Source organism: Aspergillus terreus, genomic scaffold, assembly GCF_000149615.1.
Source record: "Aspergillus terreus NIH2624 scaffold_2 genomic scaffold, whole genome shotgun sequence".
NCBI classification, from domain to species: Eukaryota; Fungi; Ascomycota; class Eurotiomycetes; order Eurotiales; family Aspergillaceae; genus Aspergillus; species Aspergillus terreus.
Window position 1 is genome coordinate 218,287 of NT_165925.1, and position 13,300 is coordinate 231,586.

Consider the following 13,300-nt stretch of genomic DNA (forward strand, 5'->3'; position numbering starts at 1 on the left):
GGATATGTTCTAGTTTATATCGGAATACTGTAGTGAAAGAGGTGATATAACTAATCTTAATGTCCGCATGTTTAGTGATCGAGCCTCGGTTACTAGTAGTATAAATAATGCTTCGCTCGGCCTACTCTTGCTGGATACATACTTCCTCCGGATGCCTATGAACAGTCCATCAGATGTTTCTTACGACACGGCGGTTCAATGCAAGGAGTTGATTAGGTGTTATGTGCGCCTGTCGTAGGCTATTATTAATATCATGTACTCATAAACTGCTGATAGAAGCAACTTCTAACAAGAAGCCAAAAGAAGAGCTTGGTCTACATCGAGTCGTCGGAATCCAGGCGTACGCCCAAGACACACAGCTTTGCTGATCAAAGCTAAAACAAAATCAGTACATTCGTATCAGCGTCGAAGGGAAGATCAACCTACCTGGTAACAACCGGACAACATTGACAACCCTCTGCGCAGACGACTCCCGCCTCGGCGGCGGCGACGAGCGAAGACGAACCCTTTTCTCACGCAGATATCCCTCCAGATCCCTGATATCAAACCAATCGCCGTCCAGATCCTCCTTGAACCCAGGGGATAGGCGCGCCAACGGATCCTGCACCAGGCTCCAGCCTTGGTAAGGGTCGATGGGTGATTCAGGAAACGGGCTCGATCGCGGATAGTGTGTTCCAGCACCCCCGAGACTGAAGAACGGCACATCCTTCCATTCCTCCAACCGTCTCTGACCGACTTTTGCGCGTAATGCAGCTTCAAAGTACGCCCGGATCCGTTTTCGATCCATCATGCTCAGGAGAAGGCGGAAGGGAGTTTCCAGTCGACTCGTGGGAATTGATGCGTCGCTGAGCGCAAGCAGGCCCTGATACAGACAAGCGAAGTGCAATCGCTCCATAAAGGCAGATACCTCGATTTCGGCAATGTCCAAGGGGGCAAAGGTCGCTTCAGACATCTTTGGTGGCTGCGTGCGGAACGGGGAGTCAAGGAGGGGAAATGACTCGATGGTGGGTGGATTGTCGATGTAGTTTGTGGGTTGTGTGTTGCTCGTCTGCGCACTGTACGTATCAGATGGGATCGACTCTTCGCTCTGAGGCGACGTTTCCACGTCCTCCTGGGGGTTCTCGTGGGTTGCCTCTTTGGCCAGGCTTAAGCATGTTTGGACTGTGTCGCGCAGAGAGCCCGTCAGACCTGGATGTGACGCCAAAACTCCCGATTGGACAAGCTCTTCGCTGAATGAAAGCACCGCAGAGCTCATTTTCTCAACTGCCGTTTCCAACGTGGCGACACGGTCTTTGAGCGATGCAATGTTTGCCTCTTTACGAGAACGATACGCTCGTTGAGCCAGACGGATCTGCATCCGCCGTCGCTGTTTATCGTCAGTAACGGACATGGCGGTGGAAGTATGCGCGTACCTCATCGGGCGTCTCGGTCGTAGAGCCTCCTGCTGTCTTCCGTGGCCGACCTCGTTTCTTGGAGGGTTCCTTTTTCGTAGAAGAGGGTTTTGATGATTTATCAGCCTTTACCAGGGCCTGCGACTGCGCTTCACTGGCCGCGTCCTCGACTACATGGATGCTTCTACCCTTGCCCCGTTGCTCTCGGTCGACAAGCAGCCCACCAAACAGTTGGTGCGAGGGTGGTTCAGACAGACTGTCCAAATCCGATGGCTCCGGAAATGGATAGGACGATGCAGAGAGAACAGTATCGATGTTGGAATTCGCCAGAAGATTTGAATCATACGATAAGGACGGACGAGCCTGCGGGGACAGCATGATCTTGCGATAAACCTCGTCCCAGGGGAGTAGAGGCACATCAGAACCCCAAGTCATCCCGACAGTAGAATCTTGTGCCGATATTTCGTCCATATTGCTGGCGTTGTTGATAGAGGTTGAGGTTGAGGTTGATAAGCAGGCGGAGACGGACTTAGCGGTGTTCTTCGGTCTTCGCCACAGTCTAGTCTCGACCCGCCATAACCTTAATATGCTCCTGATATTAGGAGCTGCCTTTGTGCATGGTTTGTAAGCCAATTCATGGCATAGTCGTGGCATAAACACAGAGGACTGCCCGATGGGGAAATGCCTCGGCTCGGGCAGATCACTAATCATGCCGAATATTACAGAGCACCAGATGCTGATAAATAGATGAGGTCTACAAGTTTTATCTATGCCTATTAAACCCGTCATTCACATACGAAGGCTGCAGTATGCCAAAAAATCCAAAGCGATGGATGAAATCGTTCCACATGTCCATTGTGTGATGCGTTGAGGCATCGATACCAGCATGCATCTCGCATCAAGATGTTTATGCCTCAGCATACTCCTTCAAGTACGCAGCCAGCTTTTCAACGCCGGCCACAGGGATGGCGTTGTAGTTGGAGGCCCGGATGCCTGCGTTCAGTTAGCGCATATCCGTGGATGTAAGCCGACGACTTCCTACCTCCAACACTCCGGTGGCCCTTCAGACCAGTCAGGCCACGTTCGACAGCGCCCTTCAAGAATGCCTTCTCCGCGTCGTCGACATTACCGCCCTATCTGGGTTAGATATTGTTACGGCCTGGCGACAAGCAAACGCACCTTGATCACCCGGAAGCACACGTTCATCCGCGAGCGCACGCTCTTGTCCGGAACCACCTTGTACACACTCGGGTAAGCGTCGAGGGCCGCATAGATCATGTCGGCCTTTTTCTGCGCAACAGCCTGTTGGCCGTCCACCTTGTCAGGGAAGGTGTCGAGCAGTTTCTTCAGTACTTGGCCAGCAAGGAAAACACTGAACCGTTAGCCATTTGTCTCCTGCAGAGGCGTATCCCACCACTCACTCGAAAATAGGCAGAGTGTTGTACAAGCTGTTGTTCTTCGCGGTGGTGGCGTAATCGAGAACCGTCGGCGTGATGGGCAGGCCCAGCTTGCGAAGGAGTGTCGGGGAGGTGGACGGAAGAGTAGGAGGGAGGAGGTCTTTGCGAATGATAACGCCGGTCACACCAGCGCAGCCTAGATTCTTCTGACTGTTCTGGTGAGATTCTGTCAACGGGAGGGAAATGAGGGCACCTACGCTCCGAAGAAGATGATGGAGAAGTTCTTTGCGAAATTAGCACGGTCCACAAGATATTCACGGGCAGAGCTGGCAATCGTACCTTGATAGGTATGCGGCGGGAGAGAATAGTCGAGGAAAAGTCACCAACAACCAAGTAGTCATCTTCGGTTCCTTTCGGCTCGAGGATCTTGGGGAAGCTAGGGTATTCGACACCGTCGACGGTCTGGCTCATTGCATTAGTAAACGTCGAACACAGTACCGGGCCAACATACTTCGTTCTCGCACAGGTACACCATGGCGGGCTTGGGGCTCAATTGCCAGGTCGATTCGTCAGCGATCTTGCCAAACTTGCCATCGTTCACCTTGCGCGCATCGCTGGCGATGTTAACGTGCTCCGGTCCGAGCAAACGAATGGCCTCCTGGCTAGCCTTGGAAGACCACCTGGATCATATTAGGATCTAGTCGCCAAATCACTTAGAACTGTCGCAGAACTCACGATCCGGTAACCAGGTAGTCCAATCGCAGCTCCGAATCGACCTTCTGGCGCAGCTCCCGCACCAGGTCCTCCTCGCTAAGATCACCCTTTTCCTTCACGATCTTCTGGCGCTGCTTCTCCACCCAGATAGAAATGACATTGTAGATGGTCGCATCGAACTGTCCCGATCCTCCAGCTTCGCAGAGTTAGCCAACTTCGTGATATAGGAATCGCGGTCGAAGCACCTTGCATCAGGAGGATCTCGTAGTCGGAGGGAACATCGAGGAAACTGGCCAAGTCGGCCTTCATGGTGTTCAGGATGTTGGTCGCCAGCTCGCTGCGGTGACTGTGCTCCGCCACCCCCCTAGTAACCGTCAATTGATGCGATTTCAAAGCTACAGCAGTAGATGCGGACTCACAGGCCGGTATCCTGGTAGTTTTGGAGGGCATCGGCAGCGATGGCCAGAACATCGGTGGGGAGGGCAGCTGGGCCGGCGCCCAGGTAGGTGATATCTTCTCTTCTCATGTTAATGATGGCAATATGCGAAGACACAATCACGAGACGGTCGGGACGGAGAAGATTTCGCGATGATGAAGCAATTCCCCCACCGTTATCGGCGATGAGTCATGGTCACGTGTGATCATCCCACCATACTCCGTATCCACTCCGGAGTGTCGGAGAACAATCGTTGCATGACTCCCTCGATGCCTCCACGTCGTCGTCCCAAGTTGTCGCTATGGGCACGATTTCGGTCATGGATTCGCTACGCGCACTCCCCCCTTGAACTGCGTAGCAGCTACATCCGACTCACTGAGCAGCACAAACATCCCCTGCTTGCGCTCCTGCGCTTGTTTATCCCCTTTCCGTCCTGGTACTTTCCGATCCCTGGCCCGTACCCTCTCCGGGCGCTTATCGAAGACAAAAAGAACGAGACGGGGATCATCAGGTCACATTTCGGCGACATTCACAATCTTCGCGATATTCCTATCTGGCGGATGCGGGACACGCCGCTGCGATCGGTTTACCGGCTTTATGAGCTCCACCTCGCCGATCGATATGCGCTAATCGGCTGGGAGATGGAGTACTTTTTCTCTCGGCCAGACTGGAAGGTAGCAGACATACCAGACCCCAAAGACGCCGATCCCCTTCGATACGCCATCGTCGCTTCCATCGTCGAGGAAATACAGGAGGCCGTGAATTGGAGATTAAGTCTGGGGTTACGGCGGAACGGCGAGCACGTCTATCGTGAAAGGAATGACGACCCATGGCCGCCTTTTACTCCGGAGGGACTGCCTGGCTGGACGAAGATGGTGCCCCCTATCGATAAGGATCTCCTGAGAGCGTCAGTACCACCAGAGTCGCTGGATGCAGAGGATAACTTGGTACTGGAAAAGAATGGCACCGCACCCAATTTTGCGCGACGCAATATCATCACGAACACAGGCTGGCTTTACACTATCTAGACCTATCTGAAAATCTCCTCGCTGTACTTCTGGCGATATGCGTTGGCTACTTGTTGCATGGTCATCTGATCTGGGATCACGTCGAATGTGTTGATGTTCATGCGCCGAATCAGTCCCAGATCCAGCGGCCCGTTGTTGCGCTCCCGCAAGTGCTTCAAGAAAGTGACTGCATCCCCAATGTCTAGTTCTGCCTTTCGGCCCCGGTTTGCGGCGTGGATTCGCCTTAATTTCCGCTCGAGGGCCCATTCGATAGGCGCTGCGAGCACCTCGAGGTTCTCACCTTTGAAAAGCACAATATTCTGCTTCTCTGCCCCTTCGAAGAGAGCCTGTCGAGCTTCCGCGGTAATGAAAATGGCGATGGCATCGTTTACCCATGTCCTGTTAAACCGCAGTCGCCGGGAGACATTGAGGATGGCTTGCTTAAGGGCTCCTTGAACATCTCTGTCCCTTGCAAATTCCGGGTCGATCAGATAGTCCAGATCTCCTGTGCTTTCACGACTCTTGAAATAGGACACTGCTAGGAACCCGCCCGCAGTCAGGATTCGAATTGGGGCGAATGCAACGAGCCACTCTGAGCGGCCCATCTCAGCATCGAGCTCCGCGAGGCCTGTAGCGCCCCCGTTAGGGTCTGTCAAATCTGCCCAGTCCAAGTGATAGTCAGAAATGCCTACCGGCTTCGAAGTCCTGCGCGTTGAGGTATTCCTTCTGGTCGGTCATCCTAGCAACCTTTGGCTAGGTTCCATTTCCAGCTGTCGGGGTCGGGATGGTATTTATGTCGCCCCCGCTGGCCTTGCCGCCAGCCATGTCTACTAACTCCAAGATGGTGTATGAGATCCAACCGCCATTGGCAGAGTGACACGGACCCTTGTAGAGCGAGGCTACCAGGCGAGATGGAGAACCCTGCCATTCATAGTTGCAGGGGTGAGGCATGCCTGTGTGAACGAGGGTGCTTGCAGTTATAAACTGGGAGAACGAGAAGAACGTGAAACTAGATACTATCGTAGACCTCGCAGGTGATGTAGATAGTCATATCTATTTAATTGAGTTATCGGACATTATTCGACGAGATGCAGTTATAAAATGTCTCCAAGATGATGTACCAGCAAATGGATAATGACTAATCTATGCATTCTATGCCCCTCTCCGGGATACAAACACCTCCGACACCCTCGACTCGATATTGTCAACTCCAACCTCATAATGTCAGTCATCGCTGTGGCCGGTGGTACCGGCGGCGTGGGAAAAACGATAGTCGAGGTCCTGGCCAAGCAACCCACGTATCAAGTCATTGTCTTGACTCGCCATGTAGGTGCTGTTCGTGAAAGCCATCGCGATAACCGGAGCTGACAGCGTACTAGAGCGTTGGATCCGACGCTGTGGGCCATGTAAACCAGGTACAGGTGGATTACAATAATATCACCGGCCTGGTGCAAATCCTGGAACAGCACACCGTTCACACCATCATTTCCGCCATTGGACTCTTCGACGACGCAACGAGCCAGTCCCAGCTGAACCTCATCCAGGCGGCGGATCAGTCCAAGACGACTAAGCGGTTCATTCCCAGTGAATACTCATTCATCCAAACCAAAGAGTACGGTTCCGACCTTGCCTACGACGGCGCTAACACACCGCAGGCTTCTTTCCGTCGATCCCAGCATCCAACACTGGTTAAACGCGGCAGACTCGCTGAAGAAAAGCTCTTTGCAATATACCAGAGTCATCCCCGGCTTTTTCATGGACTACTGGGGCATGCCCCCCGTCCGCACGAATCTCCAACCCGTCACCTTTGGAATCGACATGGTCAGCTGTCAAGCAGCCATTCCCGGCGACGGAAACGACGTGATCGGGATGACATATACCTACGACATGGCCGAGTTCCTAGTCAAGCTGCTGGAGCTCGAGGAATGGCCCGAGTTTAGTATTTTTGTCGGCGACGACGTCACGTATAATGAGCTTCTCCGGCTCGCCGAGGAAGTGCGAGGTAAGACGCGCCCGCAGATGCTTACTCGTTACTCCCGGCTGATAGAAACAGGCAAAAAGTTCCAGGTCACCTACGACAGCGTGGAAAACGTCAAGCAAGGCCCGGTTACCGTTCCCCCGATGCCATCTGGGGTGCCGTATTCTGCGGACGAGCTGCGTGAGATGACCGTTTTGGTCAGTCGGTTGACAGTCGCTGGGGTTTTTGACCTGCCTGTCGAACAGCGCATGAACTCTAGATTCCCGGATCTCCGGCCGATTAAAGTGAAGGAGTTTCTTCTGAAGGCTTGGAAGGACTTTGAGTAGATGGTTTTTGCCTGAATATCTTGGTATAATGCATTCTATCTCATATTTAATGCTTCTATTTCGTATTTACTTCTAATATGCACTTTGGTCCGTCTCGGCACCAACTCAAGCACAAGACATTGACAAAGTAGTACTTTTGGGATTCGGGCCCAAAGTCCCAACATTACAACCCTCCCCGGTCAATTTGGTGGAAGTATATCAAAAGATCATCAAACGCGTCGTTGCTAGTTCTGCGTGCAGGCGGTCAGAGGAGGGAAGTAGCATATCTATGCACAGACATACCTTGGAAGTTCGCATCAAAGTCCAAGTAGTATACGATAGATCCAGCGTCATCTTGCACCAGGGTCGTTGGTGTAGTGGAGGTCTCGACAACTGTATACTGTAGTCAGAACCTGAGCCCGGGTACATCGTCTATGGTCATACCTTCGGCTTTGGCCTTGTTGGAAACCCGGTCACCTTTCTTGTATCTCGGAAGGTAGGCCATGTTCGGAGGGATACTCCGAGGGAGATCGTGGTCCGCCGTCTCACGGAAGGTATCCATCACCTTGGGGGTATCGGTGTAAGTCGACATGATAAGCGATGACTGGTGGAAGTGCTGTGACGAATTGGGCGATTGACCAAGTGTATCTGGAGAAGAGAAAGATTCTGGCTGGTGGAAGGAAACATCCGATGTTTATGTAGTTCTCCCAACTCCAATCTTTCATCAGTGGCTGACGACGGCGAGCTTGAAGATACTTTCCCTTATCAGTCGACGTAATGGAAGATGCAGTGATCGGTGGTTCTCGACATCTATTGATGTACGTCCAGGCGCTCTGTACAGGAATTCTGATGCATACCGAGATATCAACGAACGACGCAGGATAATTGAAACCTTGAGCCCTTCTATGAGATTCGATCTTATCGGATCCGTTCTTAGACTGCTTCTTGACGTCAAACGCAAAGTTAATGGCGTGCGAAACCGGTTGTATCGACGCCAGCGCGCACTCATATCCAATGTCTGGACGGTGATCATCCCGGAAGTATGGTCAGAGGCGTTGTAGGTTCGATGACATCGAGGCGTAAGGTACCTTGAGCGGTAGACTCATTTCTACTCGAAATAAGCTACGCCATCCTGTGTCTATTCTCGTCTCTCGCGTTTCTCGTTTTCGGGGTATGCACCTCGCCTGTCTACTAGTATAAATCTGTCTCACTGTTAGTTATGGCTCGACGGTGACATAGGATCTTTGTGCTTGTAACTAGTATCAGATAGTGATATGAACAGAAAAGTCGAAACCATTCTGTTTAATAGAGTTGTACCATCACGTATCTATGGCAAGATAACCGACCTCGATGAGTCTATGCATCAAAAGAGGTGGATAAGCTCGGGAATTATGAATGGCACTCCAGCATCATGCAAGGGACCCTCTTCGGGTCTGTCCATACGGCAAAATAAGGGTATCTCCGACGGCTTTAAGCGGTCTTATGGAGCACTCTAGTCTCCATGTCCTCTCTGTGCTCGAGACGATTTGTCCCTGTGTCGGATCACTCATGTCTTGACCATAAGACTCTATATTTGCTGACTGCTGGACGCCACTTCCCATTGATTGCTTCAGTGTCGCAGGACTATGTTGGCCTGTCAGTATGGTTCCGAGCTGGTACAACGTCATGCTTAGGGCTCATCTTTGATAAAGAAACTCCTGCTTATTCTTAATAAATAGCCACCCACATTTAAACACCCTCTAAGCCATGTATTCAATCTGTCTTTCCTTATCTAGGGTAGGACGGGTTAATGTTACTCCTGGCACTGTTACTGCTCCTATTGTTGGTGTGATGTGATGATGTAACGTGAGGGGCTTCGGAAAAAAGATCCCAGCTACCAGAGCACAGATCCCTCGTGTCCGAATGGTCTAGAACGAAGAGCTGCATTCCGGCCAACGATGGAAAGAGATCAGATGGTGCGTTTGTTTAGCCAGAATGATAGAACGTGCTGTCCGCTGGGTATAATATGTCAGGACCGCCGCTGCGATCGGAGACGACGGCGACATCTGTTGGAAAACACAGCTACGACTGACTCCAAGTGTATCTAAATAACATGTCCTACTCGGGCGACGAGAACCACATCGCCTCCTCCATCCGGGCACGGATTGAAGCGATGCGAGAAGCCTATCCGGAGTAAGTTCTCGACAGTGCACGCGAGCTGCCACCTGACCGTCTTATGGGGTGTATGACAGAGCGCATCGGTATGATCGATGGCGCTTCGATACAAGAGAGCATTCTCGTGGCACTGGCAGGGAGATGGGAGTCCATGGAGGAGGGCAGTCGGATGGGCTGTGCGACGGCGAGCAAGACCGGGAGGATTCCACGAATCGGTCCAAAGGGTCAGTGTCACACCGTTCACACCGTTCGCATCTTACTTTCGCTAACTGTGACTGGGATAGATCGAGAGGCTGTTGTATGCACTGTCGCAGCCAAAGGGATTGTCTCAAGGAATAAATCTGTGGGCCGTTGTGGATATATGATGTTGAAAAGTGTCATCTCGTGTCGACTAGCGGCATAGCGTCTAGTATTATGTGAGCCCTCATGCAGGGAACTGTGCCTGAGCATTGACGTAAGACAACAAACACGATGTGTCGGCAGGATGCGTTGGCACTTGTATCCGTCAGTTGTCGGTGGTATAAATCCCGCCATGTCCCTGCATCTGTTCGTGTTGATCACAGCCTCCGTCTTGCATTCTTGCTCCCTGAATATGGTCTCCACCCCAGTCCCAGACATCGACAACCCAGGACAATACGTCTGCGTGCGAGACACCACGGGACAGATGGGACAGACATGTATCCTGCGCCGATGTGCGCAGTGGCTCACATCGACCTGGACTGTCAGCTCATCGACCGCTCACGCCGCCCTGCCCGAGTCTGCTGGATGTGCCCCCGAGCTGCCCGCCGCGGAAGAGGTGGCCCGCAGTGCGTATCCGTGCAAAGCATGCCAAGCGTGGGGAGTGACCTGTGATCGTCAACAACCGCGCTGTGCCCATTGTCTAGACCAGCAGATCCTGTGTTTCTACGTCGCGCCGCCGCTGAGAGCTACGAAATCGAGACGGAAGCCGAGACAACAGCCGGTGCAGGCCTAGTGCATTATCGGCATATATACTACATACAACCGAGCTCGAACTATACCCCACTATAGACGACCGTGATTATTCCTTAATCTGTTGTTTATGAAACACACCTGTCCCCGTTAGAAACGGCATCACATCGCAGCGACAGACATACCAGGCACCTCGGGCATCCAGCTTGCCCGAGAACTGCAGAAGAATTCGCCCTTGGGCGGCAGCGCGTCGGGGTCATCCAGCGACCCCACGCAGACATATCGAAACTGGTCCTTTACCGCATCCTGACATCCTTAGTGTTACCATTATTTATCATGGGAATGATCGATCGAGGCGACTCACTCCATACTCAAGAATATAACTCCCGCAATCCGCACAAAACTCGCGATGGATCACAGCCCCCGACCCGTTGTCGCCGACATGCTCTTTGGTCTGGCCGTGGGTGAGACGGATGGCGTCTTTGGGGATTTTGGCAGTGAGGCCGTAGTTGGTACCAAAGGCTTTCTACATGGCATCCGTGTCAGTGTCTGGATTATCCGTCAGAGGAATATATCTGAATATATATATACCTTGCAACTCCGACAATGGCAGAGCGAAGTTCGCGCGTCGTCCGGAGAGGACAGCGACAGTTCATACTGGATGTTGCGACAGTAGCAGGATCCTGTATAGACGGGCATTTTGCTTGTAATCGTTGCAGTTATGGTTGTTGTCTGTCTATACCATGTTGTATATGAAGAAGATAATATACTGATCCTGACGTCATCGTCATCTTCCCCCCAAACACCCAATAATAAACCATCATCATCATCACGTCGACACATCAGCCCATCAACATGAATGATGTGATGATGACCCAACGCCGTCTCCCCCAATTTCCTCCCTCAGCCGCGGGGTAACCACCTCCAACAACAACCATGGCCTCATCGCTGGAAAAACGCGCCGTCGTGTCCTCCTTGATCTTCCGCTTCCCACGCGGCCAAACAAACCCCGACGTCGCCCTGTTCAAGCGCAGCGACAAAGTCCGCACCTACCAGTAAGTCCACTCCCTCCGTCCCATCCCGTCCTCCAGACAAATCTCACCATCAGACACCACCTCGCCCCGATCTCCGGCAGCATCGAACGCACCGACAAAGACCCCCTGGCCGCCGCATGGCGCGAACTCCACGAAGAAACCACCCTAACCCCGGCCTCGCTCGCCCTCTGGCGCACCGGCAAACCCTTCAGCTTCAGCGACGCCTCGGTCAGCCGCGAATGGACCGTGCACCCGTTCGCCTTCCGGCTGAAGACCGACGATGCCGCGGCCGCCATCCACACGGACTGGGAACACGAGTCGTGGGGGTGGTATGATCCGCAGCGGGTGATTGACGAGATCGGCGGTGCGCACGGGGTACCGCGGCTGACGGAGAGTCTGCGGCGCGTGTGGTTTGAGGGCGAGATCGGCGAGCGCGCGGGACGGACGCTAGCGACGGGGCTGGAGAGGCTTCGGACGGACCATGCGAGTGGCTCGCGCGAGTTGACGGCGATTGCGATTCGGGTTTTTGGGGATTTCATTGCGGAGTTGCGAGGGGAGGGGGATGTGTTGGATGATGAATGGTGGAGGCGGGTGCGGATGGCGGCGTGGCATCTCGTCAAGAATGGTCGCGAGAGTATGGGCGCCGCGACGCTGAGCGCTGTGCTTGGTGTTCTGTCGGAGATGGAGAGCATCTTGCAGATGCAGACGGAGTCGGTGCAGGCGAAGTGGGAGCGCGTGCTGGCGGTGATTGACTCCCAGCTGCAGAACCGGTCATCCCGCGCGACACGGCTTCAGGAGTCGTTCGTCGAGTATCTGCAGTCTACGTTTCTCGCGTCCGGTAAGAGGGAGAAGCTGACTGTGCTGACGACGTCGGCGAGCTCGACGATCCGGGACAGTCTGTTGAACGCGTACGCTGCGCTGGATCTCGATACCCTGGAACTACGGGTTCTCGAGTCGCGACCGCTCTTCGAAGGAGCTACTCTAGCCGCGTCTGTCTTGTCGCAGTTCCAGTCTCGCTTCCAGTCGTCGCCAGACAAACACCTCCGTGTCAAGCTGTACACTGACGCATCCGCGGCTGTGGCATCCCAGGACGTGGATATCGTGCTCCTGGGAGCGGACCAGATTTCCGCTACCAAGGGCGTCAGCAACAAGACAGGGTCGCTTCCACTGGCGCTCAGCGCGAAGCATATCTCGCCAGGTGTCAAGATTGTTGTGTTGAGCGAGGTGGAAAAGATCAATGGCACCGGGGGTGTGGTCCGCGACGACCACGCCGAGGACAACGATCCCATGGAGATTGTCGGCACTTGGAAGCACGACGCGATCAAGGGGGTAGATGCGCTGAAAGATATAAGCGAGAGAGCTACTGTCGAGGTGCAGAATATCTATTTTGAGTGGGTGCCGCTGGACATGGTGGACGCCTTTGTCTGCGAAGAGGGCGTGCTGTCGGTGGATAATATCCGACAGAAATCGGAGAAGCTGGGTGAATTGAGCCAGAGGTACTTTGGGGATTTATAAAATGTTTCAATGTGGTGTCTTCGATATGCTCCCTTAATACAACGATTCATCAGTCACATCTGTTCAGATACATTCCTTTAGCGGGCACTATATCTGCTATACTCCAATGACTATCTTCGCTTCAATCATGACTCAAAGTTGAACCTGATGAAGAACAGGCACAAGATTAACAAAACTAAAGTTCTATACCTTCTCTACAACCGATATTGTTCGATCGAGGCCACATAACAAGGAAAGTACTGTCCATTATCATTGTCTCTCCAGGTGGCTACTGCAGCCTTGGGAATGCCGCCGGTAGCCTTTTTACATACCTACAAACATGGAGCCCATCTGATAGGTATCCGGGTCCAATGTCGAGACGGACAGTTCAATCGGAGGGGAAGGCTTGCTATACTCCGTTAGCGCATAGATCGCGACTAGATCATTCAATCACTGTAGT

The 13,300-nt window shown here is 53.0% G+C and overlaps 5 protein-coding genes across 5 annotated transcripts; 3 read left to right on the forward strand and 2 right to left on the reverse strand.

Annotated features, from left to right (window-relative positions):
* Positions 1 to 385: 385 nt before the first annotated feature.
* Positions 386 to 4,028, reverse strand: ATEG_01055 (uncharacterized protein; the record flags this gene model as incomplete). Its single annotated transcript, XM_001208420.1, has 12 exons — positions 386 to 1,366; positions 1,413 to 2,145; positions 2,315 to 2,384; positions 2,434 to 2,524; positions 2,571 to 2,763; positions 2,813 to 2,998; positions 3,046 to 3,071; positions 3,128 to 3,250; positions 3,300 to 3,468; positions 3,524 to 3,698; positions 3,748 to 3,866; positions 3,922 to 4,028. 12 exons carry the CDS (start codon positions 4,026 to 4,028, stop codon positions 386 to 388), a joined length of 2,973 nt encoding a protein of 990 aa, XP_001208420.1.
* Positions 4,029 to 4,968: 940 nt separating this feature from the next.
* Positions 4,969 to 5,683, reverse strand: ATEG_01056 (uncharacterized protein; the record flags this gene model as incomplete). Its single annotated transcript, XM_001208421.1, has 2 exons — positions 4,969 to 5,603; positions 5,638 to 5,683. The coding sequence occupies 2 exons, from the start codon at positions 5,681 to 5,683 to the stop codon at positions 4,969 to 4,971; spliced, it is 681 nt and encodes a 226-aa protein (XP_001208421.1).
* Positions 5,684 to 6,166: 483 nt separating this feature from the next.
* Positions 6,167 to 7,249, forward strand: ATEG_01057 (uncharacterized protein; the record flags this gene model as incomplete). The annotated part of the gene is made up of 4 exons (XM_001208422.1): positions 6,167 to 6,271; positions 6,325 to 6,557; positions 6,601 to 6,947; positions 6,999 to 7,249. 4 exons carry the CDS (start codon positions 6,167 to 6,169, stop codon positions 7,247 to 7,249), a joined length of 936 nt encoding a protein of 311 aa, XP_001208422.1.
* A 2,665-nt stretch (positions 7,250 to 9,914) lies between these two features.
* On the forward strand, positions 9,915 to 10,355 carry ATEG_01058 (uncharacterized protein; the record flags this gene model as incomplete). Its single annotated transcript, XM_001208423.1, has 2 exons — positions 9,915 to 10,188; positions 10,267 to 10,355. 2 exons carry the CDS (start codon positions 9,915 to 9,917, stop codon positions 10,353 to 10,355), a joined length of 363 nt encoding a protein of 120 aa, XP_001208423.1.
* Positions 10,356 to 11,248: 893 nt separating this feature from the next.
* Positions 11,249 to 12,861, forward strand: ATEG_01059 (translation initiation factor eIF-2B subunit family protein; the record flags this gene model as incomplete). Its single annotated transcript, XM_001208424.1, has 2 exons — positions 11,249 to 11,367; positions 11,421 to 12,861. The coding sequence occupies 2 exons, from the start codon at positions 11,249 to 11,251 to the stop codon at positions 12,859 to 12,861; spliced, it is 1,560 nt and encodes a 519-aa protein (XP_001208424.1).
* Between the last annotated feature and the right edge of the window lie 439 nt (positions 12,862 to 13,300).